Consider the following 26,049-nt stretch of genomic DNA (forward strand, 5'->3'; position numbering starts at 1 on the left):
TAGTCACAGCTACGTTTGTGCTGTTCCTTCAGGGAAGATTCTTAAATAACTTCCTGGGCCACTGTAGATACAAGAGAACCATGTAATTAAACCAGTTCACAAAACTGTGCTCTACAAGTTCTATGTTGGTATCCAATCAGGCTCTTTTGTAGTGTCCAAAGGCCCAGTGTGATACACAGGCAGAGATGTACATAAATGGGGTGTTTTGCGGGAGGTGTTAGCAGCTTGTGCCTGAAGTGTAATACTAATTTTTTATGGATTAAATATTTGTGTTTTTGCAGATGTTTTGGCCTCCTCCTGAGCCCTGGGAAGGATGTTCGGAGCGGTGACATGCACCTTTTAGATTTGGTAAAATGGATTTTTATTAACAAATAAAGAACAAGAGTATTTCTTAGCAGCACTGGTGTCTGATCTCGGGGAACAGGCTGGAAAGGTCTGGCTGTGTCGTCACCCACATCCAGTTCTTCAGCATGTGCTCTGCACACCAGAATAGACTACTGCTCCTCTCACCTCTCTGGCACCAGGTTTTAAGATGGATTCAGCTGGAGTGTAATGTTGCATTAATCTGAAAGATGGAGTTTTACCACAAAAGGAAAGTGTTTAATGACTTAGATTTTTAAAAGGTTAATCCATGTTGGTGTTTCAGATGAGCAGCCCAATTTGCCTTAAATATTTCATTACCCTCTACAGCCAGAACATAGTGAGAAGTTTTATAGGGAACCTGGATAATCATTTCAGCACAAAGACAAAGTTTCAGTATTAATTGGCATATGGGTGTTTCACAGGTGGCTTATTGCATTTTTTGATCTGATATCTGGAAAGTAATGATTAGTAATTGCTAAGGTGGTAGGTATCACAGACATAGTTTGTGGGGTTTTTTTTTTTTTTTTTTTTTACCTGAACAGTGTTTTACTAGTGTTCTGTGAACATCTGTATAAGAGTAACTTCTCTATTTTAATTCATATTGAAAGGGTAGCATAAAGTAACTGGACTCTAAAGTACAAATTAAATTTTAAAATAACATAGGGATTTGGAACAGAGTATTTATAAAACTCTCTCTTGCCAATGTGCTTTATGCACCTGTAAATCAATTCCTGAATTGCTTCAGAATGCAGCCATACACCCTCTGAAAAGTACACCAGCTATTACTCAAATTTGAACAGTGTCAGTACACGTTCATTAGCTATCTTCTGTGTATGCATTCGCAGACATGTTAGTGTCTTTTTAGCAGAGAATTTTTTTGCTTTCTCGGTGCTCTGTTAAAGCCTATCATTACATTTTGCCATGCATCTGAAATGCCTTGGATTGTGGTTAATATTCTCTCTGAGATTGTCTCAATTAGAGACCACAGAGAGAACTTGGACTTAGGGTAACTTTTTAAAGGGAAGCATAATGAAAGTTCCACTGTGTTTCATTGCATTGCACTGTACAAATAGCATGTCCATTTATAGTCAATTATCTATTTAAAGTGATGTCATTCTTTCTTTATTATAATGGAGCACGTAGTGCCACTTAAGAGTTAAAGTTGGCTGACATTTCCCATGATAAGACCCTGATTTCAGTTCCTTATAACTTTGCCAAGCTTGATCCATTCAGGCTGAAATTTTCTGTTTGGTGTCTTCCTAAATCTGAAGTTTTTTGGAAAGCTTTGACAAAAATAGTTCAGCTGTTTCCAAAAATAGAGCGGGGAAAATATTTCCTGTTCATATTAATAAAATGTGCAAATGTTTTCTTGAGAAGCTATAGTACATGCAAGATTTGGAGCAGGGTCTTGGAATTGGGTGGAGTGGGTTGCCTTTGTGTCAGCAATTTGCCTTTTGCTATTTCTGAATTTGGCCAAGTTATAGGCCTCTGAAAAAGCCCAGTGTGCACATACTCAACAGAAATTTGGAGATTTAGCAGCCAAATTGTAGCAAAGATTGTCTGTATTGGGCAAGTTTCAGTCCATGGCTGAGCAGGACTTTCCCTTCAGTTGTTGCTTCCAGCTGCTATGGGCTACTTTGATACTGGGTGCAGGAACTGAGAGAGGAGACACTCTCTTGTGTACACTCAGTGCTCCGTCTGCCTGCACCCAAGCAAGGGGAAGGAAGAACAGCTTGCCTCAAATACAGAGGGGACAAGAGCCAGACCTGGAGGCTTTCTGTCAGATCCTTGCCTCATTTGTTGTAGAAGCTGGAAGAACATAAGAACGGCCATATTGGGTCAGACCAATGGTCCATCTAGCCCAGTATCCTATCTTCTGACAGGGGCCAATGCCAGATGCTTCAGGGAATGAACAGAACAAGGCAGTCATTAAGTGATTCATCCTCTGTTTTCCATTCCCAGCATCTGGCAGTCAGAGGCTTAGGGATATCCAGAGCATGGGGTTGCATCCCTGCCCATCTTGGCTAATAGCTAAGGCTATGGTTATTTTTAGTAAAAGTCATGGATAGATCACGGGCAGTAAACAAAAATTAATGGCCCGTGACCTGTCCATGACTTGTACTATATACCCCTGACTAAATCATGTGGGGCAGGGGGCGGCCTGGAGGGTGCCACGGGGGCTCTGGGGCAAGGGGTGGCAGCTGAGGGGGGCCCACGGGGGCGCTGGGTCAGGGGGCGGCAACCGGCGGGAGGGGCTTCTTGGGCTGGGCCCTCTGCAGGGGCTCTGGGGCAGGGGGCAGCAACTGGAGGCAGGCCCAGGACCCCTCGTGTTGCCAGGGGGGCAGGGGGAGGGACCACTACAGCCTGAGACTGCCCCAGCAACACCTGATGCGGCTGGCCCAGAGGCTACCCAAGCTGCTTGGGCGACCCCTAGGCCAGCTGCCCTTGCCGCTGCAGATGTCACGGAGGTCCCATAAAATCACAGAATCCGTGATCTCTGTGACAGACTCGCAGCCTTACTAATAGCCGCTGATGGACCTTTCCTCCATAAACTTACCTAATTATTTTTTTTAAATCAGTTATAGTTTTGGCCTTCACAACATTCTCTGGCAGTGAGTTCCACAGGTTGACTCTGCGTTGTCTGAAGAAGTTCTTCCTTTTGTTTTAAACATGTCCTGCTCTGTCAGCTCCCTTACTCTTCACATTTTTTATATTATCTTTCCATGAAATATGTAGTATCTTCCTCAATCATCTGTAATGTACAGCTTCCAATCTTTTTGCTAGCTTCATACAGCTGGCCAGTAGTAGTGTTCTTTTATTTTCTGGATGCCTAACATGAGACGTGGGGTCTGATATACACAAGTCAAAGGGAGCTGTCCTTTGAACATATAAAGGGCTATAAAATGCACTCTGAAAAATCAGGACTGAGGTGCCTCAAATTGGACATGCAAAATTAGTGAAGACTTCTGACCTTCATCTCTGCCTTAGTTCCCCATCTGTAAATGGGGATACCACCACCTCCTGACCTCAGGAAAAGTGTTCTGAAGATACATTTGTTAATGTTTGTGAAGCACCCAGATTCTGTCGTGGTAAGCACCATAAGGAAATCCCATTAGTAAATGAATAACTTTGGTTTCAGAGCAGAGGCCATGCGCTGAACGATGAGGATAAAATAAAATATTGAATTAACCGGTTGTTACGTGAGTACTGTCCTTTCTGTGCACTGAATGGGGCAAGGGTCCTGTGGAAAGAATAGTATGGGATCATGTACGTAAAGATTGTATTATCATCAAGCATACAGACAAGGGGGATTAATTAAGGTTGCCTGTGAAGCCTTACTTCTGGCATTTCCTATCTTTTAATGTTGTGTTTTATGAGTACTATGTATATATTTTAGAAAAAGACCAGTATTAAAGAGTCTGCACTCTAATGTCCTTTAGATATCAAGGACATTTAGGATAGTACAATCTCACAATGTCAGATTTGGTTTATTACAACACTGCAATGTATCAAGATCCATTAATGTGAAACAGCTGGAAAGCTTTTTAGGATTAGCAGTTTGTAAGGCAGTATTCTGATTTAATTTGTTTCAATATAGTAGAGACAATGAAATGCATCCCTAAAGCAAACAATTTAGGAGCTTATAGAGTCACATACTTCAATGGAGTGAATGTACCATTCAAGCAGCCATCATTTAGAGACTGCATAGTATGAAGTGAGGCCAGAATAACTGAATTGTCTTGCATCTTCTAGGGCTGTGTTAAAGAAGAAATCTGAGGGGAGCTTCTATGTTTTTGCAATATGGAGCCCTTCCACTGTAGACAATGGGTTTCAATCTGACCCAGATTAGTAGTGGCCTGAAAGTCACCAGAGTGCAGTTGGCTCTTTGGCCTCTCTGAAATGAACTATTGTTCTTTCCACAGTCCTATTGGACAGTGTTCACGTCATAAAAAATCATTGAAGTTAGTAGTGACTGGCCTCTTCGTGGCAGTCTCAGCTGGGAGGTCAAAGGTCTCATGGGCCATCGGAATTGAGCTCTCATCTCATCCCCAGAGACTGTTTCTCCTGGTTAGAGCTGAGTAACGTGGACTTGGGGAGTTGGCACTGCTGATGCCCATGCAGTAGTTGTTTTGTGGACAAACATCAGGTTTCTCTCTAGGGCTGGGACTCTTAACACCTTTCATGAGCATACAGTTCACTTTAAAATAATTTAAAAAAATAAATAATGTTAATAGTAATATGTTTGGTCTTCCATTTGTTTCTAGGAGTCCATGGGCAAAAGCTCTGATGGGAAATCGTATGTCATCACTGGGAGTTGGAATCCAAAATCTCCACATTTCCAGATTGTAAATGAAGAAACTCCTAAAGGTACCAACTTTACCAAACTTAACTTTATTATCAGCAGGAATGTGTGACTGACTTCACCGGCGTTGGATTTCTTTTTATTAATTTAAAAGGGCTCTTGCTGAGAGAGAGCAGAGTGGCATCCTTTACTTTTTCTCTTAGTTACATAATGTAGTAAAAATAGTGTTGTGGTCTCTGAATTTGGTTCACATGGGATGTGTAAATCTAGATAGAACAGAAGACTAGTCCATTCCCTAGTATTAGCAAACCGTAAGGGTAATCAAGCATCCTAATAGGGAAAGGAACGGCGGTACAGGATGTGGGAGAGGATGAGGAGGTTTAGTACTTCATTCCAGCTGGTCCCCTTTAACTTCTGCAGACTCTCATTATGAATTGCATCAGATCATTTACTATAGGATTTCCCTTTTGTATGTGCTTAATTCCTTCTGTAAATCCAACAAGGGTTGCACAAAGATTATTGGGGGGAAAACCACTATAAGAAAATTTTACATGTGGCAGAGAAAAATCCACTAAACTGGCAGATTTGTGGGGCTCCACTTCAGTTTTGGGGGATGACTCTCTTGATTCTTAAGCCTGACAATGGAACTTGAAGGATAAAATTTCCAAATATTTTAGGTGATTTTCACAATTATAGTTGTGTGCGCAAATTGGGGAATTGAATGTGAATTGCTTGAAGGTCAGAAATGTTAGTGGTCCTAAAATTGTCTGGCCTAGTCTCTTTCCCATTTTGTGAAGAGTCCTGCTGCTATCGGTGGCTCTACTCTATCAAGGAGAGAATTTCTCACAGCTTGGGGGTCTTGAAAACATGTTTCAGAATCTCTTTAATGTGGGGGGATTTATCCATCATCCAAATGACTCATTTAAAAAAAAAAACTGGTGGGACTATACTTGCAAGGCAGAGGTCACCATGCAAATCAAACCCTTGATTAAATATTTGTAATTGTTTTAAGGAATATATTTGCTAGTTTTCAATAGGGATTCAAAAAATCTGACAGAGGATTTTTATCCTCTGTAATATGGGCATCCTCTGCTAAGAGAAGATTCTGATAGGGCATCTTCTCTCTCTAGCAAATAGCTCATCTTATTGTCCTGTGCCAGTCACTGAAACCTTTGCTCTGGTAGCCTCCGACTTGGGGTGTTAGGTTAGCTAAAAGAGACTTTTCTGCAGAATTAGCTCTTACAGTAACATTACTACAAGGTAAACAGATTAGAGAGCATTTCCACTGAGATTTGTCAGCAGGTGATTGTACTATTGATTTGATTTTTTTTCTCTGTAGATAAAGTGCTATTCATGACTACAGCTGTTGATTTGGTGATAACTGAGGTTCAGGAACCTGTCCGATTCCTTCTGGAGACCAAAGTCCGCGTTTGCTCACCTAATGAGAGATTGTTCTGGCCCTTTAGCAAACGTAGCTCCACTGAAAACTTTTTCCTAAAACTAAAACAGGTAACACTGTCTTTTTATCTACAGTTAAATTTGGGGCTTGGCAGGCTTAACTGACCATAACCCCCCTATAATTAAATTCTTTTGAGACTTTAGAGGTAGATTTAGGATGCATTACAGGTTAAATGTAAACATATTGGGGACAAGGATAAACTGTCAGTGCAGTTTAAAGTCCCAGTCCTGAAGCTCTGATACATGTGTTGTCCTACTGAAGCCAGTGGAATGAATCGTGTATAAGGGCTGTAGGATCGGGTTGCAGGTTGTCGTGTGTAATTAACTTCTGTACTTTCAAACCTGGTATTTGGGATGTTACAAAATTTCCTTAATATACAAGTCCTGCTTTTCTTTTACTTAACATGCCATAGTATAAACATAGAAAAGGTAGGTTACTTTTTGCAAAGATAAACAGGATTTAAATGTGCAAGTCCCAGAAAAATTTGACAATTGACCTGGAAAGGCTATTTTTTCTTCAATAATGCTGTTACTGTCTAAGAATTGGAGAAGTGTCACTGCACTGCTCCCTTCCCCCCTGTGTTACATGGTTAGAGCAGAGGTTTCAACAAACCAAATATCCCTGCTTTTCCTGTTGAAAAACGGGACTGGGAAGCAATGTCAAAAAGGCTAACATCTTAGCTTTTTTACACCACCTGCTGGAGAGAAAAGGGTAACGTCTGTCTAAGACATACACTTGAATAATATATGGCAATACCTCACGCCAGAAACTATCAAAGGCTTGAAAATGGATCGTGAAAACCACCTAAGAGTTAGTATGTGGTGGTGGGGGAGCTATTCCCTAACTTGCTTATGAAATGGTCACCCTGAAACCAAACGACTCTTTAGAAGAAATAGAGAGCGTATGAAAACAAACCATCCCGTTGGTGAATTCACATAGTCCAATAGCACTGAGTGGAGCCAAGAATAGTGAGGGAAGGGGCTCGCTGTTCTTATTGTTCATGAATTATATTGAGTCACCTCTTTAAGAGGATCAATTGAAACGAGCAACTTTCTCCCCAGTGTTCTCTTTTGCACTTGTTGGTTTTGGTTTTTTAAAGTAATAGCAGATAGTGGCATGCTTTCTCTGAGGCTTCTTTGCTGCATTTATCTTTTTTATTTAAAGTTAATTCCATGTGTAACCTGTTACGGTCCTGAACAGCTCATTCCAGAAGCACCTGATATGAAGAGATGTTATGGAAACCTTCCTTCAAAATACAGGCTGGAAAAAAAAAAAACCCTCCATGTAGGAGATTAGTCTGATCCTCTCCCTATTTGGATTGATCTTTTTGAGGTGGATTGTGGAGATGTTAAACAATTAATGCAGTTAGCTATAAATATTTCACTAATCTTAGAATACAGGCTGCTTTTCTGCCTGGTAATGTAAGGAAGCTTATCTTACTTAGCAAATTTTGTATCTTTTGTCTTACCAAACTCTGCATGCATTGTGACCTTTATCTCACGTAATTCTGCCTTGTTCACAGGCACTGACAGGTTATCCAACTTCCAGTGTTTACTAATGGAGGAGTTAGCACAATTCATAGTTGAAGTGACCGATATAGAGAGTCATGCCTGATAAGCATGGAAGGGAAACTTGTTTCTACAGAGGGGTGATTAGTCTTTAAAAGATACAACTATGTAGAATTAGCTTATCTTAGTTTGCCAATGTTTCTTGTTTCGGAAATGGTGGAAGCAGAGGGATTTTATTTTCCCAGATAACATTCATTGACTTAGTGATCTTTAGTCTGGAAGAATTTCCATTAATTTTAAATACTAAAATGATGAAATTGAGCTTTGGGAATTTTTCTGGAATTCTGTAAAAGTAGCTATTTCTTTGATTTTGACTGGGTGGAAGTAAAGCTTCTTTAATGGTCTTGAATTAAGTTAGAATTTTGTGAAGTGTTTACATAGAAAGTCTTTGCTTTAACTTCCCTGTAACAGGACAGAAGCATTGAAAATTAATAGAGGAAATAAGGCCACACAATGGACCTTGGAATCCATAAAGTTGGCTACCTGTGTTCTCAGCAAGAATACCTGTACATCTTACTTTTGAAGCAGCAAATAGACAATCAGTAGCCATGCTGGGACACTAAACAAAAACAAACAATTTTATCACTAAAAGATTACAGAAAAAAATATCATACACTGCACTATTAGTCTGGTGAGAAGTTAGCTATAGTTCTAGGTTTTTGTCATTCGTAGTATTTTTTCCCTCTTAATGAAAAGGTTGTCACATAGTCAAGAATTCACCAAACTACCTCTCCTAGAACTTCCCCAGAGCAAACATATCATATACTGTTGCAATACATGCTACCTGTGTCTCCAGTCCACTCCTGTGGAAAAAGATGAGCCTGCTTACGAGTCCTGGACCTGAAATGTACTCATTTGTCCCAGGGGGATGGGGGGTACATCTTACTTGCAGGAGCTATACAACTCTGAGTGATGTCTTTTGGATTCTATGCATTCCCATGAAATAGGGGCAGACACCAAACACCACAAGCATTCACAGCCCTGGAAGTTGCATTGGGGCACTGAAAGGACTGTAATAAAAATTTCAGTTCTTCACTTTTTCCTATGTGGATGGTGGTGAAAATAGTTCCTCTTCTCCATCTCCCCTACCCCAAGAAGAGGACGTAGAAAGACCCTCGTGAAGCACATATTCCTCACTCACAAGTATATTTTCTAATCCAGATGAAACAAAAGGACAGGAAGAACAACACAGATACGTTATATGAAGTTGTGTGTCTAGAAAGTGAATCAGAAAGAGAGAGAAGAAAAACTACAGCAAGCCCCTCTATTCGATTGCCGCAGTCTGGGTCCCAGGGCTCAATGATTCCTTCCCCTCCAGAGGATGACGAAGAGGAAGGTAAGAAGTGGGTCCTGTAAAGTTTGTTTTATTTGCATGCTTTGAAGGAAATGGAAGCCAGCTTAGGTAACTAACAAAGCTATTTAGAACAAGTTACCTTTTGAATGGGATGTTGTTTCACACTTTAAAGCTATGAGTGTCTGATAACTAACACTCAAACTGTTCCTGCAGCTGCCACTCCATTTTCCTTGGACACTTCTGTGAACCAACTAAATGCTTTTCCTTGGTTCATTTGAATCTGCATGGAGACGCACTGTGAAGAGTTCGAAACACCGTGAAAAAGTTAAAAACGCTGATAGGCTGCTTAGAAGCATCTGACCTGAAGTAGCACTTGAGATGGAGTTTGTCCCTCCTTGACCAAATGTGAACAGCTGCAGCAGTGAGAAATGGGGAGTTGGCTTTAGTTTGAGATGTCTAAGTGGCATGTTTGCAATGAAAAGTGAACTTAGGCTTCTGTAGTGCATAATGTCACACCAGGAGCTATTTCACTCTTTTGGTGATGCTGTTCATTCTGAGACCTGGTGCGTTTTCAGCCGGTTATGTTGCCATTTCATTTTTTTAATAGACTTTTGAACTGTTTCTGAGTAACTGTTAGAAAAGTAATCAGTAGGCTTGAATTATAGCATCTACCACTTCACATATCTGCTTGTGCTGTTCTAGATTTTTCACATATGAACCAACATAACTGAGGTCCATTCAAAAGGAATGTATTTTTGTATAAATAATTTAATGGGACAACACTGTCAGACCACTGTTATGGTATCAGAGAAATACTGAATGGCAGCAGGTTATCCCGCTCCTGCCTGGAAGGGCTTAAAACAGCCCTGGCAAAGGGCTGCAGCTCTAAAAGCTGGGCTGATTGGGGAAGCAGCCACAGCTGGGCCACACCCCAATCAGGCCACAACTGGCCTGTATAAAAAGGCTGGGAGCCAGAGGCCAAACAGTCTCTCTCTGCACTCAGAGAGAGAGAAGGGCCTGGCTGCAGGGAGCTGAACAGGGTACCTGAATGGAGCAGGGCTGGGGAAAGGCTGGGGAGCTCCAGCCTGGAAAGCCCCTGGCTGCAGCCTAGTAGAAGGCCACGGAGGTGCTGGGGGTTGCAGAGGGCAGCCCAAGGATAGGCCAAGGCAGCAGGTCCAAACCCAACCTTGTCTGTGATGAGTGGCCTATACTGCAATCTGCCCCAGGGAGCGGGGGCTAGTTGGTGACTGGCAGTGGCCTTATTCCGAGGCGAGGTAGGGATAGTAGGTGGGGCTTCTCCGGGGAGGGGAGACCCTAATACTGAGGGGTGTACTGCCAAGGGGCAGCACCCCAGATAAAGGGGCACCGGGGTCCGGGAGGGACACGGGGGTCAGAGGACAGCCGGATCACTGGCCTGCAGGGGGCGCTCCAGGACGCTGGAACAAGCTAATTCCCAGAGACGACCAGCAGGAGGTGCCGCAGGGCTGAGTCCGCCCCTCTACACAAGGGTTGCTTCTTGGGGTTGTGCTTAGCTACTCTTTCATTTTAGCGATGGAATGTGCAGCATTCTAAAAGCTACATAATTCAAGCTTAAGGAGCTATCAAAAAAGTAATAGCATTCAAAGGAAAAGTGCAAAGCAGTTCAGGTTGCAATGAATGCAATGACATTATAATGGCCTCTCATTATATTTCATAAAGGAAACAAGATCCCTTAATCTTTCATTTGAAAGATCAAGAGTTGAGGATGTTACATTATCTAGCACTGGCAGTATTTCAGTTGTTTGTCAGGTACTTGCTGCTTTAAAACGCTTTAGCAGTGCTAGACGTGCAGCATTTCACTGATAGCAATACCATAAATTTCTTTCAAGATAACATCTGAAATATGATTGCATTGGTAGCAATTAGGTTAATGCCTACTTTGCATTCTGACTTGTTCTGGGCTGAATTGTGAGATGCCTGGTAATGATTATATAAGGATTGAGTCTACAAATGCTGTATTCCTCCTTGTTAAAATTTGCACAGATACACCAAGAATTGATTCACGTTGTAGAGAGCTGAATGCTAATCTCCTGGTAGGATAGTTCCCCCTGTTCTTACATTTTCTCCTCTCTTCTCATTCATTATAGATAATGACGAGCCTCTCTTGAGTGGTTCTGGAGATGTTTCCAAAGAGTGTGCTGAAAAAATTCTTGAAACGTGGGGAGATCTTCTGTCCAAATGGTAAGAAGCAAGAATATGCATTCTGAAAATGGTACTTCTGAGTCTTCTCAGACATGATAGGTTGCCAGCTAAGTGTGTTGTTTCTTCGCAGAGTGGCCATTGTTTCTGGAAATTAGTTGAGAAAAGATTAGGGTGGATTAAATCCTCTGTTACTGAGAATGCCTCTTATTTTCTTATCTCATAGCTCATAGACTTTAAGGTCAGAAGGGACCATTATGATCATCTAGTCTGACCTCCTACATAACACAGGCCACAGAATCTCTCTCACCCACCCACTCCTGTAACAAACCCCTAACCTGTGCCTGAGTTATTGAAGTCCTCAAATCATGGTTTAGAGATCTCAAGGTGCAGAGAATCCTCCAGCAAGTGACCCGTGCCCCACGCTGCAGAGGAAGGCGAAAAACCTCCAGGGCCTCTGCCAATCTGCCCTGGAGGAAAATTCCTTCCCGACCCCAGATATGGCGATCAGTTAAACCCTGAGCATGTGGGCAAGACGCACCAGCCAGCACCCAGGAAAGAATTCTCTGTAGTAACTCAGATCCCACCCCATCTAACATCCCATCACAGGCCATTGGGCATATTTACCTGCTAATAATCAAAGATCAATTAATTGCCAAAATTAGGCGATCTCATCATACCATCCCCTCCATAAACTTATCAAGCTTAGTCTTGAAGCCAGATATGTCTTTTGCCCCCACTGCTCCCCTTGGAAGGCTGTTCCAGGACTTCACTCCTCTAATGGTTAGAAACCTTCGTTGAGTCTGATTTCAGGTTTTGTCTGATATCTTTTGTACTTCTTCTTTTTTGTATGTCTGAGTGTTCTTTAAAATCATTCAGGGAACATGTTAGTTTCTTGGGGTTACTGCAGCTGCAGGTGATCTGGAAAGCCTGGTATTACTTTGCTCTACATTTGCTAATAAAAAAATCTAACTATCAAAAAAAGAAGAAAGCTGCAGCTTTTCCCTCACTTTGGCTCCCCAGAGATCATTTCCTGGGTAGGTTCCCTCATTCCAGCTCCAAGGTCGATCAGAGCTGAGCCACTTACACCCTCTGAGTATCCTTAGCCTTCGACTCTTAAGAATGCAGTAGGATCTACCTTGGATTATGAGGATGTGTCCACCTCATTAAAGGAAGATAGGCTCTGGGCCCATTAGGGGAGTGTATGAATCATGCTTTTCTAGGAAGTGCTGATTTATCTAGCACAGAATTTCTAAATAGTAGAGATTCTGATGCAACCCATACCCTCCCTTCCTGGGCGAACAACTAGCCAGTTTTGCATACTAAGATGAGCCTCCCTCAAAGAGGTTGGTACTGGGATCTTTGCAAAACTCTGTCAACATTGCACAAAGAGATCACACAAACACAATACCAGATGGAGAATTTCAAACTTGCCCTTGGTCTCCATCTAGCATTGGTTCTCTGCCTGTGCTTCATAACACCATTGAAAAGCAGAGCAAGAAACATCCAGAAAGCTGAGGGAAAATGAAATACTACATCCCCAAGAAGGAGAAAAGCAAAGCTACAGTACAGTAGAGATCAGATTAAAGCCACATTTAAGTGGTAGGAAATTTACTAATATAATGAATTTTAGCAAATATTTTCTTGATATGAAGCTAATCATAGCCTAGTAAGGGGAGTGGTTCTCTATTGATCTTGAATACCATTGTTTCAAATTCGATAGGGTTTTTACTTCCAGTTTTTTAATATAAATACATTATGGTAATTTGATAGGAGTGCTGGACATATGAAATTGTCACTTTAATATAACAAAAGAGTGGAAAGACTGCAACAAAATGGTGTCCTCTCTTCCCCCACCCCCTTACAAGCAGCTTGATCAGATGAGCTCTACAAATCCTCTCTCAGCAAGAATGTTTCTCATATACTTCAGTTCTGTAACTCTTCCAAGGCTGAAAGGTAATTAAGCCACCTGACACTCGCACTGCAAATGTTTTGACAGCTCTAAGGATGTGGAGTGCTTCTGTGCTAATGCTGGCAATAACAACTTTAGTGTGGTGGTAAAGTTTCCCTCTTAACTTAAAAAAATATTGCAGGTAATGATCCTTGAGCTTTTAGCGTAATAGAGAATTGAAAATCCTAAAAAGGAGAGTTCAGGTGCTTAGATGCCATGGTTTTCTGATCTCATATTCAGATTTTTTTTATAGCAATGAGCGATTTGTTGGTATTCTTTTAACTTTTTTTTACCATGTCTGGTTTGCATTTTATTACAAATGAGTCACATGCTCTTCCCACTTGAAAATCCAGTAGTTGGGAATATCTGGTAGCCTGTTACCCATGAAGTACACAGGTTATATTGTGTGACACTGTTTTATTAAACCTACTATATATACTAATTCTGGTCATAAATTAAGGCAAGGCAGTTCAGAGTCTCTTCAGAGGGTTTGTATTTGTTGTAGATGTTCTAACTTCCAAGCTTGGTCCTGAGAACAGATTTTCTTTCCCTTATAAATAATTGATTAGTGCTCCCTGTTATCAAGCTCTGTTGTATTTCTGGTGTAATGGGGGAAATCCTGGTATTTAAAAAGCTTTCTAGCAAGATGATAAATTCAGGAGAACTGAATTTATGTAGAGGGTGAAAGAGCAGATTATAGTACCAGGGTCCTGTGGAATAATTGCTGTTTTAAATGTCTGACACACTAACTTTTGCGGCCCCAGATGATTGTAATGGAATCATCCTGCTGTAGATTGGAGAAGAGCAGGAAAGGAAGCCTGTGTGTGTGTGTGTGTGTGTGTGTGTATATATAATATATCTCATTCTAGACTGCTGGTATAGGTTTTCTGAGCAATAATCCCCACATTTAATAATTCTACCTCTTGACAAATAACCACAGCGTCAAACTATCCATGCATATTAAAATTCATTTTTATTACATATAAAATTATATACAGTATATAATATATATAATAAAACAAAATAATAAAAATGAATTTTAATATGCATGGATAGTTTGACGCTGTGGTTATTTGTCAAGAGGTAGAATTATTAAATGTGGGCTTATTACTCAGAAAAACTGTACCAGCATCTAGAGCAGTTTAGAATCTGTGGAAATTCAACGTAAACTAGCTACACAAGGCAAGTAGTGATAACACTGGAAATTATTCGAACACATGCTTATAGTTGGAATTGCACTTTAGATTCTTGAAAACTGGTGTGTGGCCATTCTAGTCCTAAAAGGCCAGCTGATTACTGTAAAAAGCCTAGAGAGCAATATGGATTTCTACCATAAGCTCTTCCCCCCCCCCTCATGTCCAAGTCTGCCATGTTGGCATAGTTTGAGATAACATAGGTCTATAAATCTTTTAATTTTATAACTCTGAGTGAAGGTTTAGATCATACAAAATGTGGTGTATTTCTGTACTTGTGTTTAAATCTTTTCTGCTTTGGTATATTATGGTGTTGAGTCTTACAGCAGGTCCAGGACATGTTTGTCTTCAAACTAGATTTAATAGGGTTTATGGAAGTGGATTAGAAATGTGTCCCATTAATTTTGTTTCTTTCATGGCTCCTGAATGTTCCCATACTGTCATTATATTACAGCCTCCTATGGACTAGAAAGATACTCCAGCAGCACACAGACTGTCTTGAAGTTTTCTCCATTGTGTCTCACATTCCACATTGCATTTTGGTTGTTACACATGTGTTTTCATACGTTTGTACTTGGGCCACAGTGATGGAGCATAACTTCCCTCTTGCCCTCCCTTCACCCAGGCATCTCAATTTGAGTGTGAGGCCAAAGCCTTTGTCAGCGTTGGTGAGAAGTGGTGTTCCCGAGGCACTGAGAGGAGAGGTGTGGCAGCTGCTAGCAGGATGTCATAACAATGACCACCTCGTGGAAAAGTACCGAATTCTCATCACAAAAGTAAAGTGATGCATTTTATTTTTTTAATGTCTTATTGGTAGAAAGGTGGATAGTTACAAGAATCCTGTATTGCTTAAAGGTTATTGGGTATAACTGAATACGGAAGCCGAAAAAGTCAATATAATGGAAGAAAAACATAACAAAAAACCCTAGCATCTGGAGTATTTATTGTGGAGTTACCTCCACATAGAGCATATTTCCCTTTAATATTTCCACTAATAATTTATAAAACTGTGACCTATTTTGGTTTGCCTCTTAGGAATATTCAGCTATTTGCTTTTTATGTCATTGTTAGAGATTTATTTGGTTAAATTCTTTGGCTTGCTCAGATTTCCTATTGGAAAGGTAACGTCTGTTATATTGCCCCTAAAATCTGTTTGCAGCTAAAATGAGAATCCAGACCTAAATGTTGAAATTTAACTTGTTTCTTAGTAGCATAACCAAGTCAATGTGTTCTGTTAATGTTTGTTTGTTAGTTAAAGGGCATATTTGGGGTTTTTTGGTCCAGCTGTTTAATTCTGCAGATCTTGGTTCTTAAGCACAACAGTAGTGTATGGAAGTTTCTGACATCAATGTTGACAACAATAATAAAGAAAAAGAAGAGACATTATATGCTCAAACATCATGCAACCGTGCTTCTCAAAATTCAAAATATAACAGTTGTTCAAGAAATAAGAATGAAATATCTTTTCTCCACAATCAGTATTCTGCGTTTGGATATGTTCGTTCTATGCACAAGCAATCCTATTTTACTGTGTTCATCAAATGATAACGTACTTAAGGACTGAGTAAGAAATGACTGATGGTGAGAGTTCACTACAAAAGTCCTCTCAGTGTAAATTCATTGTCCAAAAGATAATTAGCAAAATGAGTCTGAGTCAGTCTTTGGATATCCATGATCTGATTACACATAACCTGACTCTGATTTGCCAGGAATAATTACAAACATTATTCTGAAGGGAGAAGGGCATCTGAAATAAGACCCAGTGGGAAATAAAGCTTTGATTTATGTTGCATAATCACACAAGTTAAGAAGAAGGTAGTATTATCTGTCAAGCAAAATCTCCTGGGTGTTTCTGTTGTATTGTTTCAACTGCTAGGTGAGGAGCTGACCATGTCACTTGTGTCCCCATTCCAATATTTGGGTACTGGAATGAAGGAATGATCTGTGTGTAGTACTTCCTGGCTCTTTGAGCTGTGGTCCAAGTGTAGTATAGTGCGTGACACACACACTCCTCCTGTCTGTGAGTGAGTAAATGCACTAGGGTGTTTCATTTTCCTTCTTAAAACTGTGAAATCCTTCCACTCTTTGGCCTCTTGGCAGAAGCAGAGGAAATAACCTGGCTGTGATGCATTGAACGTTTCCCTGGAGTCACAGGCAGAGAGAGTTGGCTGATTCAGCATTGTGATATAGGGACTGGCCACTCAGAAAATACTACAAAATTAACCTCTTGAAGAAAATTAGCATTGAATGAGCCTCTTTGGCATATGATCTCATCGAGTAATTGGCTTAGGCAAACAAAAGTGAAGTCTACTTTTTAATGTCAATGCCATATTTGAGAATTGTTGTGGTGACCAAAAGTCAATTAAATGAAAATGGGACAGGAGTGTTTTTATAGTATTAGTAGAAAAAGGGTGATGGTCTGGAGGGAAAAAATATCTATTCAACTTTTATACTGAATTTTCTATAGTCTGCCTAAAGTGAGGAATGGTGGAAGACCTAGAAAAAGGTCCAGAGATGAGATTAATTCCTTTAGAAGGAGGAGATGAGAGAAAAGATGTTAGCAGGGGCAGAATTGTGTGCAGCTTTAAAGAAGGACGAGGACTTTGAAGTGGAAGGAAAGAGGATTAAAAGCGGGAAGTGACCTGGTCAGTGAAGGAGAGAAGTATGGGTTTTATTTGTGTTTATGTGGTTTTGGGTAGAAATTTGGATGGATTTAAAGGGAGTGAGCTGAGGAGCAAAGGACACTTATTGCAGAGAGGGTTGTGACCTACACTCCTGCAGTGAGCCTGGGATCCTGCGGGTCCTACAGGACCCTCTGCCATAATAGTGGGTAAAATGTATTTTGTTGCAGGGGCAGGATTGGGTGGGCAAACCCCCCAAAACCCAGACTGCGGTAATTTGTGGGAAAACACTACATTGCTCATCAGTTTGTCAGCAATGTAAAGCAAGTTTTTCTTAAATAAATAAATAAATAAATAAAGGTTTTAATACTTAAATTTAAGTGAGAGATGGGAAAAAATTAACGTCTATTATAACAGAAGTTAAAGTATTTTTTACATGGCTTAAGTAGGATTTGTTGTCTTTTAGTGGTAAAAATTGTCTGAATTCCGTTATATATCCGACTGGGTGGTTTTTTTAAGTTGCATGGGGGAGTCTTGCAGGATCTAAGGTTTTTGTGGGTGGGAGTGGGATAAAAATGCAAGAAACAATGCTTTGTTTTTGTGGGAATGGGAGTGGGTGGGTTTTGCAGGATGGGAGCAGGGGTTCTGCTGTGACCTTCCTTTCAGATAGCCAAAGCTGGCAGAATCTCTTAAGCATCTCTAACCAGGTTTGTTGGCCCCTTCTTGTAGAGTGCAGACACAGCATTGTTGTTCTTCTGTGGTTGGGGAGGGCTGCTCTGAAGGGTGATTCCGTGGACACTTGTAGTAACTTGCTTAATCTTTCAGGCACAGTCCACCCTACAGGGAGCTCAGCTGGCTGCTGGCATATAATCATCAGACTTGTTTTGCAAAAGGAAACAATGATAACAGGTTGAAGAAGTGTCTCAGGTTTACATGCAGTTTGCTCTAATCAGCAGGCTTCTTATTTGAGAACTTCATCACTTTAAGGCAGCAAGTTCACCACTTTGGCCTTTGCAGCAGTTACCAATATCTTTGAAAATGGTGCAGTGTTGCTGCTCAAATCAACTTATAGTACTGATGTACCTGTCAAATGTTTGGCAATAGTGCTTCCTGGCAGAGCAGTATAGAAAACCAAGTGCTGTGCTGGCTGGCATCAAGCCCTGCCTTCTCTGTAAAGGAACATGTGACACTTCAGATAACTTCATTTCATGTGGTGGATGTGCATCTGCAGAAGTGTCAGTTCCGCTTAGTGTGAGCAAAAAATGATAAACAGAGAGGATGTGCTAGCGACTGGTGTTCAGCCTTCTACCAAAAATTATTTAAGACCAAAAATGCTTAAGTCTTAAATGCTTTCCTCGTGATCAAGAATACTGCAGCCTTTCAGGTGTGCTCCTCTCTGCCAGAGAGCTGTGAGCAATGAACTATCATTTCTAGTCGCTGCATCAGATTGCATTGGACACTGTAGTCTTTTGGCCTTGTCTTTTGCTTCAGGGCAGTGAAAAAAGGTAGGTTTCTCACTGAGATTTCAATCAACTGCTTTGGTTAAGTGACTAGATCAACTTCTTTCATGCTGACACTTTTAAAAAATAACATTTGGAGAGTGTTCAGTGCAGCACATACAAATAGCAGCTGGCACTTCTGCTTCTCCTTCCACATGAGTAATTGCTCCACTGACCCAGCAAGATATCTGCAATTCCATCATATGCTTGCTAACTGGAAGGACATGAGGGAGTAGATTTATAATAGAGGTGGATTGTGTTTTGGTCTCAGTGTTTGGTTTTCATTATTCCTGATTAACTCTGACAATTATACATGGAGTTCTAACATGAGCTGTTTTAACTGTTCTGAAGAGAACCGGTCAGTTGTCTTAGCTAGAATACTGTAGTGTGACAGAAGGAATTCAGATCTCCACAAACTTAGTTGAGCTCCACCTCCCTAGTGCTCACCAGACTGCTATGATCTCATGTGTGTTAAGCCTCCAGAGGCTGAAAGGAGACCAGACACTGCCCCAAACTGGGGGTGCCGAGGCACATTGTTAGGGTGCAGATCCTCTGTCTAACATCCCATCTGGAGAGCGTAGATCTCACAGTCCAACTGCCCAGATCCTGGGATGAGTGGCGGGTCCCTCCCCTGTTACTTAAACATATCCTCTCCCACAACTCTAGCTGTCCGGGTCTTCCTCAGCTTTACTCTTCAAGGCAACGTGATAGGCCTAACACTTAACAGTCTCACTTTGCACAGGATTCTAAAACACCAACTGCTCTTTACTTAATAACATGAGAGAATGCAGATAATTTAGAAAATAAGAAACATTTTGGATGCAGTGCCCGTCCCTCTCTCACTCACTCTTCCCTGGAATCCCTGGGGGGCCCCTCTGTGTTCAGGTACGCAGGGTTCCCTTAGCCTCTTCAGACTCCTGTATCAGCTCCCCTGTGCTTGACCTGGTGAAAAAGGCCAAAGACCCCAAATAGGTCAACTCTTCAGGTGACTTCAGGATCTGGCCCCTCAGCTGATCACAGACCTCTACCAGGTTCTATTACTTCTCCCCTGACAAACCAGTTCTTCTGGATGGGAGCTAGCCTATTGCCTAGAATTTCTGTGTTTTAATAGATGATCATCCCGATATAATAACTTTCTATTATCAGCCCTGCATCTTACCCTTTGGAATTTCAGTCCAACTTGGAGGTGAAGAGGACAACTGTGCAGCCCTGTGCCTTCTCTTTCAGCTTGGTAAAGATACATAGAGCGAGTTCATAATCTCACAGAGAATTCATAAATCGCACAGCTAGATTTCCCCATGTAGTCATACTTCCCAGTACAGAAGTGTCTGCTAATCATCTGGGAGGCCTGGCACTCTGACTCCCATGGTTTTACGTTCCTGATAATGCTGTGCCATGTTTTACAAGCCATTCCTAGAAGTACTGCTTTTGCAAAACTATTGCTAGTGCTGTTAATGAAAATGCCAAATCAGCGGCACTGCAGTTTTCTGAAGGTGGTGTATCCAGGAGTGAGTAATCTCGTTATAGCAGAACTGCAAAAGGAGTTAATGCAATCCCCCAGCTCTCCAGTGCAAAGCTGGTAATGCGATAGGCCTGTTTAAGTATTCATAGTAAGGCTCTGCCCCCTCTTCTGTCTTGATGTTGACCTCTTTGTTTCAGTAGCAGCATTTGATTTCCGTCAGTCTTTTCGTGACCCCAGATGGCAGCGAGGCCCTGCGTTAATACAGATCTGTGTTGACAGCTGCATTGGAAGTCTCTGGCCTCTTTCAGTGGATTGTTTCTTGTGAGCAGAGTTGTGGACATGGGCTGCATCAATAGTCTTTGATATTCAAGTTTACTTCCCGATGGGCTTCAGACTCTTGATGGTTTCAGAAGCTGTGTTTTGCTTTCTTCTGCTTGTTAACAATCTCTGTAAGAGCAGCCCCTGGCTTGTTGTTGCTACGTGCCTGATTCCATGTGGCTGCTGAACAGTGAAATCAAAATGTCCTCCACTGTTTTCTAAATGGAGACTTTTTTTCTTTTCTTTTCCTTGAAGCTATATTGTGACATAGGAGATAATTGAAAACCATGCCCTGAGGTGTACACCCTTTGGTTTATTGCCTTTGGTAAATATTGACCAGCATTGTATACCATGCTTTTCATTACGCGAGTAATGTCTAGATTTTACCCACTTCTCCAAATTACTTTTGATTGGGAATTTGTGCACCATCTGTGTGAATCTCCAAAGCTATTAGCAATCCCAGATTGTTACACTCATGGGGGTATATGGAAGACAGCCAGCCAGAAGAATTAAGGTCATATCACTGTTGGGGACAGAAATGGAACTCCAGATCAAAAGATCCAGACAATCCCTATGAGAAGCATCTGTTTCTCCTGGAACTTCAAAAGAGGGACTCCTTGCTTCAAATATGGTAGCCCCTGGTCTTTGGGATAAAGAGAAATCTCTATCACTTTGGCACTTCAGTAGTCTGCTCTCAGCAGCATTCTGAAATCTAAGGGAGAAGACGCTATTAGGTACCTGAAGAAACAATACTCAACACTTTTGGGGGTCACCTTTGGACAGAGAAATACTGTTGTATGGAAGCTGTTGGTGAATAGAGTATTGGCATCCCCAAAGGTTTAAAAAAATCATGAGTCGCTTACTAAAAATCATGAGATTGGCTAAAAAAACAGGAAATTACAAAAATCAGGAGATTCTTTTTATTCTTGTTTTTCAACCTTTAGGGTATAAGCTTTTCTGTGCAGTGATTACAGATAGAAGTTTTTTTTAATGGATACTGTAATTTTTCAGGTATTCCCACAATTTCAGCAATTGGGCCTTTAAGAAAACCACCATTCATGCGAGATTTGAGATAAAATCGCTGGTGTTAACAACACAGTAAATTATTCTTTACTCATGATTATTGTAGTTAACATTTTTTGTGCATGATCCAAAGCCCATGGATATAACCAGAAAGACTCCTATTGTCTTCAGTGAACTTTTGTTTGCAAAGCATTTTGCAAACAATTCTCCAATCGCAGCCTTATCACTACCTGCTGAACTGTTAGGGAAAGAAACTGTTGGTTGTACTGTGTCTCCCACTCTGAGGCTTTGTCTACACTACAAATGCTTTGCCGGTATAGCTATCTCAGCAAAGCCCGGAGTGTAGACTTGGTTTATGACAACAGATGTTTTTCTATCGGCATAGTAACACCACTGCCTCAAATGACATTAGCTACGCCAACAGAAGCACTCTTCTGTCAGCATAGCTGCATCTATGCTGGGGTTTTTGTTGGCATAGCTCTGTTGGGTAGTGGCTGTGGAGTTTTTACACCCCTGACTAATATTGTTATGCCAACAAAACTTTGTCTGTCATACTGGACTTAAAACAATCAAAGAGAACGTTCTGTGTGATAAATTATTTCATAAGTTCAATTAGGGGAAGAAACTGACTGTGACCTCTTAGGGTGCTAAACAGTCAAACTGGAAAGTTTGTTTTCTTCCTGGGAGTTGTGGATAGATTACAAATAGTAATTTACAAAATATAATGGCTAACTGAAACTATTGGGACATAACATTTGTAGTGTCATAGATAGCGTTGATTTCACATCAAACATTCCATAATTTATTTTAATAACTGTGAAACGCCTTCAGCAATAAAGTTAGATTCTGATGAATTGAATGGAAAAAAAGCAATAGTTTCCATAGCAACTGGTAGTGAGTGGCAGGGAGCAAGTACTCTTTCAGTTATTGCTAAGCAATGGATGAGCAGGTACAAAATTTTTGCCTTTGTTTATAAGCCATCTGCATTGGTCCCAATAGAACAAGTGCTCAGTGCACAGGAAATTAAAGGCTGTCCATTATATCTGGTGATGTCTCGACGTCTCTTGTGGCTGTATAGTCCAATCTATAAGGAGCAAGGTCATAATCAGATGTCACATAGGAAACTAGCAAGTAGAAAATTGCCTATTTTGTACTATCTTGCTTTTAGAATTGTTCCTTTATTTTTATACTCTGTTGCGAACACTGATTCTACTCAATAAATAATGAACAGTTGGAAAACAATTAATCCTGACTTTAGGATCTAGTTAAATCAAGACACTGATTTGTTTTAAGATAATATAAGATTAGCTTTTTCTCCTGGGGTAAAAATAATCCATGCTTTCAGTGGACAGGTGAAAACACTTTTCATAAAGCCAATTTTTTTTAGACTTCATAGAAATGCCCCTCTAACAGAGCTGTGAATTTCAGAGGTGCTGAGTTCCAATTGAACTCAGTGGGAGCTGCACTACCTTACAGGTAAAGTGCTTCTGTTTTTAGATTAATGAAGCCATAATACGTTTCTTGTTGAACCTCCATGAGGTTGCATTTTGCATGATCATAGGTTCTCAGATATTCCTGAACACTGGTGTTGTGGAATAGGAATATCTCTGATCAGTGCAGCTTTTGTGCTGCAAAACTATGCAGTATGGGACCCCACTTCATTTCCCATTCAGCGAGAAGAGAGATGATTTTACATTGTTTTAATGGCTGAGAATTGCCTAATGCAGACCCCCATCTTTTTGAAGCCTTCTGAGATCACAGCTAACCTTAGGCTGTGGAACAATTTTGTATTTTTTATATACATTTATTTCTATTGCTGTAGCACTCTGTTAGCTGAGATACTTCTAAAAAATAACATACAAACATCCTTGCCGGTGAAGGGGAAGAATAGTTTTTAATGAAACTTCTTGAAAACACACAATTGGCACTTCCCAATCAAGATTTTCTAAAGGACTAATATATAACACCAGTCAGTAGGTCTCAGGCTGTGGCTTGTGTTTTAGTGGTTCATAAAACAAAAGATTAAGAATCAAGCATTTATAATGTTGAAGGGAAAGTAGAGGATTAGGAAGGGGAGAGGTTGGTTTATGCGGGACTATATGTGGGAGGTAGCTTGTAGCATTAGTGTGTACCAGATAATTGCATTATCAGAAAAATATATTTGGCACAACAGGGATATCTTGGGGGCACATCAGAAAAAGCCAGTAGCTGCACAGATGCCCCTTGTATGTTCTACAAGAGTAATCCTATGTTCATTAATCTTTAAGGCAACTCCCAATTTAAACAAATATATCAGTATCAACTATTTCTAGAAATCTTTAAATGCAGGGTTCTCTCTAGTTACTTTTTCTTTTCCCTGTAAAGTAGTGGTGGGCAGCCTGCGGCCATGGGCAGTCTGCTAAAATCCTGGCAAGTTCTTCGAGTGTCATTACCACAGGCCTTGTTTTCATCCGAGTGGTTTGGCTATACAATAAACCCCAGCTCAAACTTTTTTGAAGAGGGTTGAAAACCTTTATGATTTCAGGCTGGGTTTTTTAACTAAAACTGACTTAGTAAGAGCATTGGTGTTTAATGGTAAATTAAAATGCATATTAATGAAAAGCATTATACTTTTTTTTTTTAAAGGAAAATATTTTGATGATTGTACCTTTCTCAATCAAGGTGAACACTGGCATACAAGAGTGAACCACACAAGTGTTTCTCTGATCATTGTGTAGCAATGTTTCTGAAAGTTGGGTCTTGGGAAGTATATACATCAATTATGCATAAGCAGTAAGGGAAGGAGTGTTGAACTGAGCTGAAAATATCCTTGAAAGCTTTTGTGTTTATTTTATTGGCTTTATCTTTGAAATTTGTTAATATTGTCAATTGTCAGGCATCGTGTATTTTATTAATCGGGTGCTATTGTGATACCACTAACATTGTTTTCCCTTAGCAATCAAAAGAACTTAACAATTTGCTGGGATCAGTTCCCCATTGTAATTTGATGTTAGCCTATTTTCTGTGTAACTTGTGATACATTTGTGTGAGTGCCGAACTTTAATGTGAAGGTTTATAACATTTCTTAGCTACAGTTTTAGTATTCTTCTCTACTCAAGTAGAAATTCCATCAGTTATTGTACAAACCAATAATAATATTAAATCTTTCTAGAAGAAAGTAGAAAAAAAATCAAGTTTGTGTTTTTCAAGATTATAGGTCAGCATGAGCCAGAAGGTTTTAAATTATGGCAAACATCCATCTTGGAATTTTAACCAAATTCAACCCATATAAATGTAATAAGTTAAACCGCTTTTTTTCAAGGTCAGTATACATTGTAAGCATTGCACTATGACTGCTTTGGGCTGTGTGCTTTCCAGCTGTGATTCATATTTCATTAAATACACCTGAGTTTGGCATAACATTTTAGTTTCTGTTGTTTTAGGACTTCTCTGTCCAAGAAAGCTGCATTGATTTAACTTAAGGGTGAATTTAAATCCATATCGTTAAACCAGTTCAAACAACTGTTTGGACACTCTTATTTTGGTAAAGAATACCTTCTCTTGGGTTAGCTTAAGTCAGTTAAGAGCAGGTATAACTAAATTGAAATAAGCCATTCTTATATCAATTAAAAATAGCCAAAAAGCCTTTTACGTTGGCTTAACTATATCAATTTAGAGACTGTTCTTTGGTAGCTGGCAAATCTCATGTCACAAGTTGTTGTTTTGGAACAGGAGCCCGATACCTCGAGTTATGAAATGGGCTGTTGGATTTCGAGTGTGTAGGTATTCAGTGTGGCTGAGTGAGGAAAAGAGGGGAAAGCACTTTGTTTTCATTCCTAAATCCCATACCCAGAAGTGTGCTGGAGTTCTGGTATGACATTTTAGGGCTTGTCTACTTGGGAGATATTTCCGGCTGTCCCAGTATAATTAAACCACTCTAGTTATACTGGTCTAACTCCCACATGTGGACACTCTTATTCACAGATAAGAATGTTTTTGTTTTTCTTCAGTTTAGCTTAAACTACTTCCAAAGGCACATAAGCTAAACTGGAAAAAGGCTCTCTCTTGTACCAGAATATGGGCAGTTATACTAGTATAACTGTAGCGCTTTAAATTCACACCCTAATTTATACTGTTGTAACATTGCCATGTAGTCAAGCCTTTAGTGTGTGAATGTGTTTGTATTTATGCTTGCTGAGTGAGATCACACACTGGATATGGACAGAAAGCTGTGTGTAACAGTCTCAGGGAGCCAATCTGTTTTACAAGGTGTTCAGGGAGTTCATATGAGGAGAAGCACTTCTTGTCACGTGCAAACGGTGAAATATGTTTCAAATCAATGTTTTTAATACAAATCTGCATTTCTGAGGCTACAGGGGGTAGGGTTGCTAAAAAGCAGTGTTTATCACACTAAGGACATAGAGAACTAATTCATATCAAGCCACTCTTATTCCGATGTAAGAGCATCAATACAGGAAGTTAATCAGGAATAGTTAATCTGTTTTAAATATGCACCCTATATTATTCCAGATTAAGTTTCCTGTGCAAACAAACTGTAATAGTATAGGGGGGAGTCTAGTGTTTTCAGACCCTGATTTGCTTTCCATTTGACTTTAAAACCAGTTGAGTTGTCAGAAGGGCTTTGTACTGGAATCTCTCTAACCAAGTGTTTTGTACTGTATCTTTAAGCTAAACTGAGCTAAATACACACCAGCCTTCAGCTGTAGGGAAGCCTCTTACATTTCTCATTTCTGTACTGATCGTCTAATCTTTTTGGAAGAGAAGGACCGTGCTTTGAGCAGGTCTGTGTGTGGTAATGTGGAGTCATGATGCTTGTT

At 40.4% G+C, this 26,049-nt stretch overlaps 1 protein-coding gene across 2 annotated transcripts in view; it reads left to right on the forward strand.

Moving 5' to 3' along the window:
• RABGAP1 (RAB GTPase activating protein 1) overlaps positions 1–26,049 on the forward strand; it is a 114,213-nt gene that overhangs the window by 30,448 nt on the left and 57,716 nt on the right. The window contains exons 8-13 of one of the 2 annotated variants that reach the window (XM_005299411.5): positions 282–348; positions 4,629–4,731; positions 6,006–6,175; positions 8,855–9,029; positions 11,114–11,207; positions 14,935–15,085. In XM_005299411.5, coding sequence (XP_005299468.1) covers positions 282–348; positions 4,629–4,731; positions 6,006–6,175; positions 8,855–9,029; positions 11,114–11,207; positions 14,935–15,085 — 760 coding nt within the window. Of the gene's footprint in view, positions 1–281; positions 349–4,628; positions 4,732–6,005; positions 6,176–8,854; positions 9,030–11,113; positions 11,208–14,934; positions 15,086–26,049 lie in introns of those variants that run through there. The other variant, XM_065572576.1, reaches the window with a different exon arrangement.

The sequence above is a fragment of the Chrysemys picta genome, chromosome 18 (genome assembly GCF_011386835.1).
Source record: "Chrysemys picta bellii isolate R12L10 chromosome 18, ASM1138683v2, whole genome shotgun sequence".
Taxonomy (NCBI): Eukaryota; Metazoa; Chordata; order Testudines; family Emydidae; genus Chrysemys; species Chrysemys picta.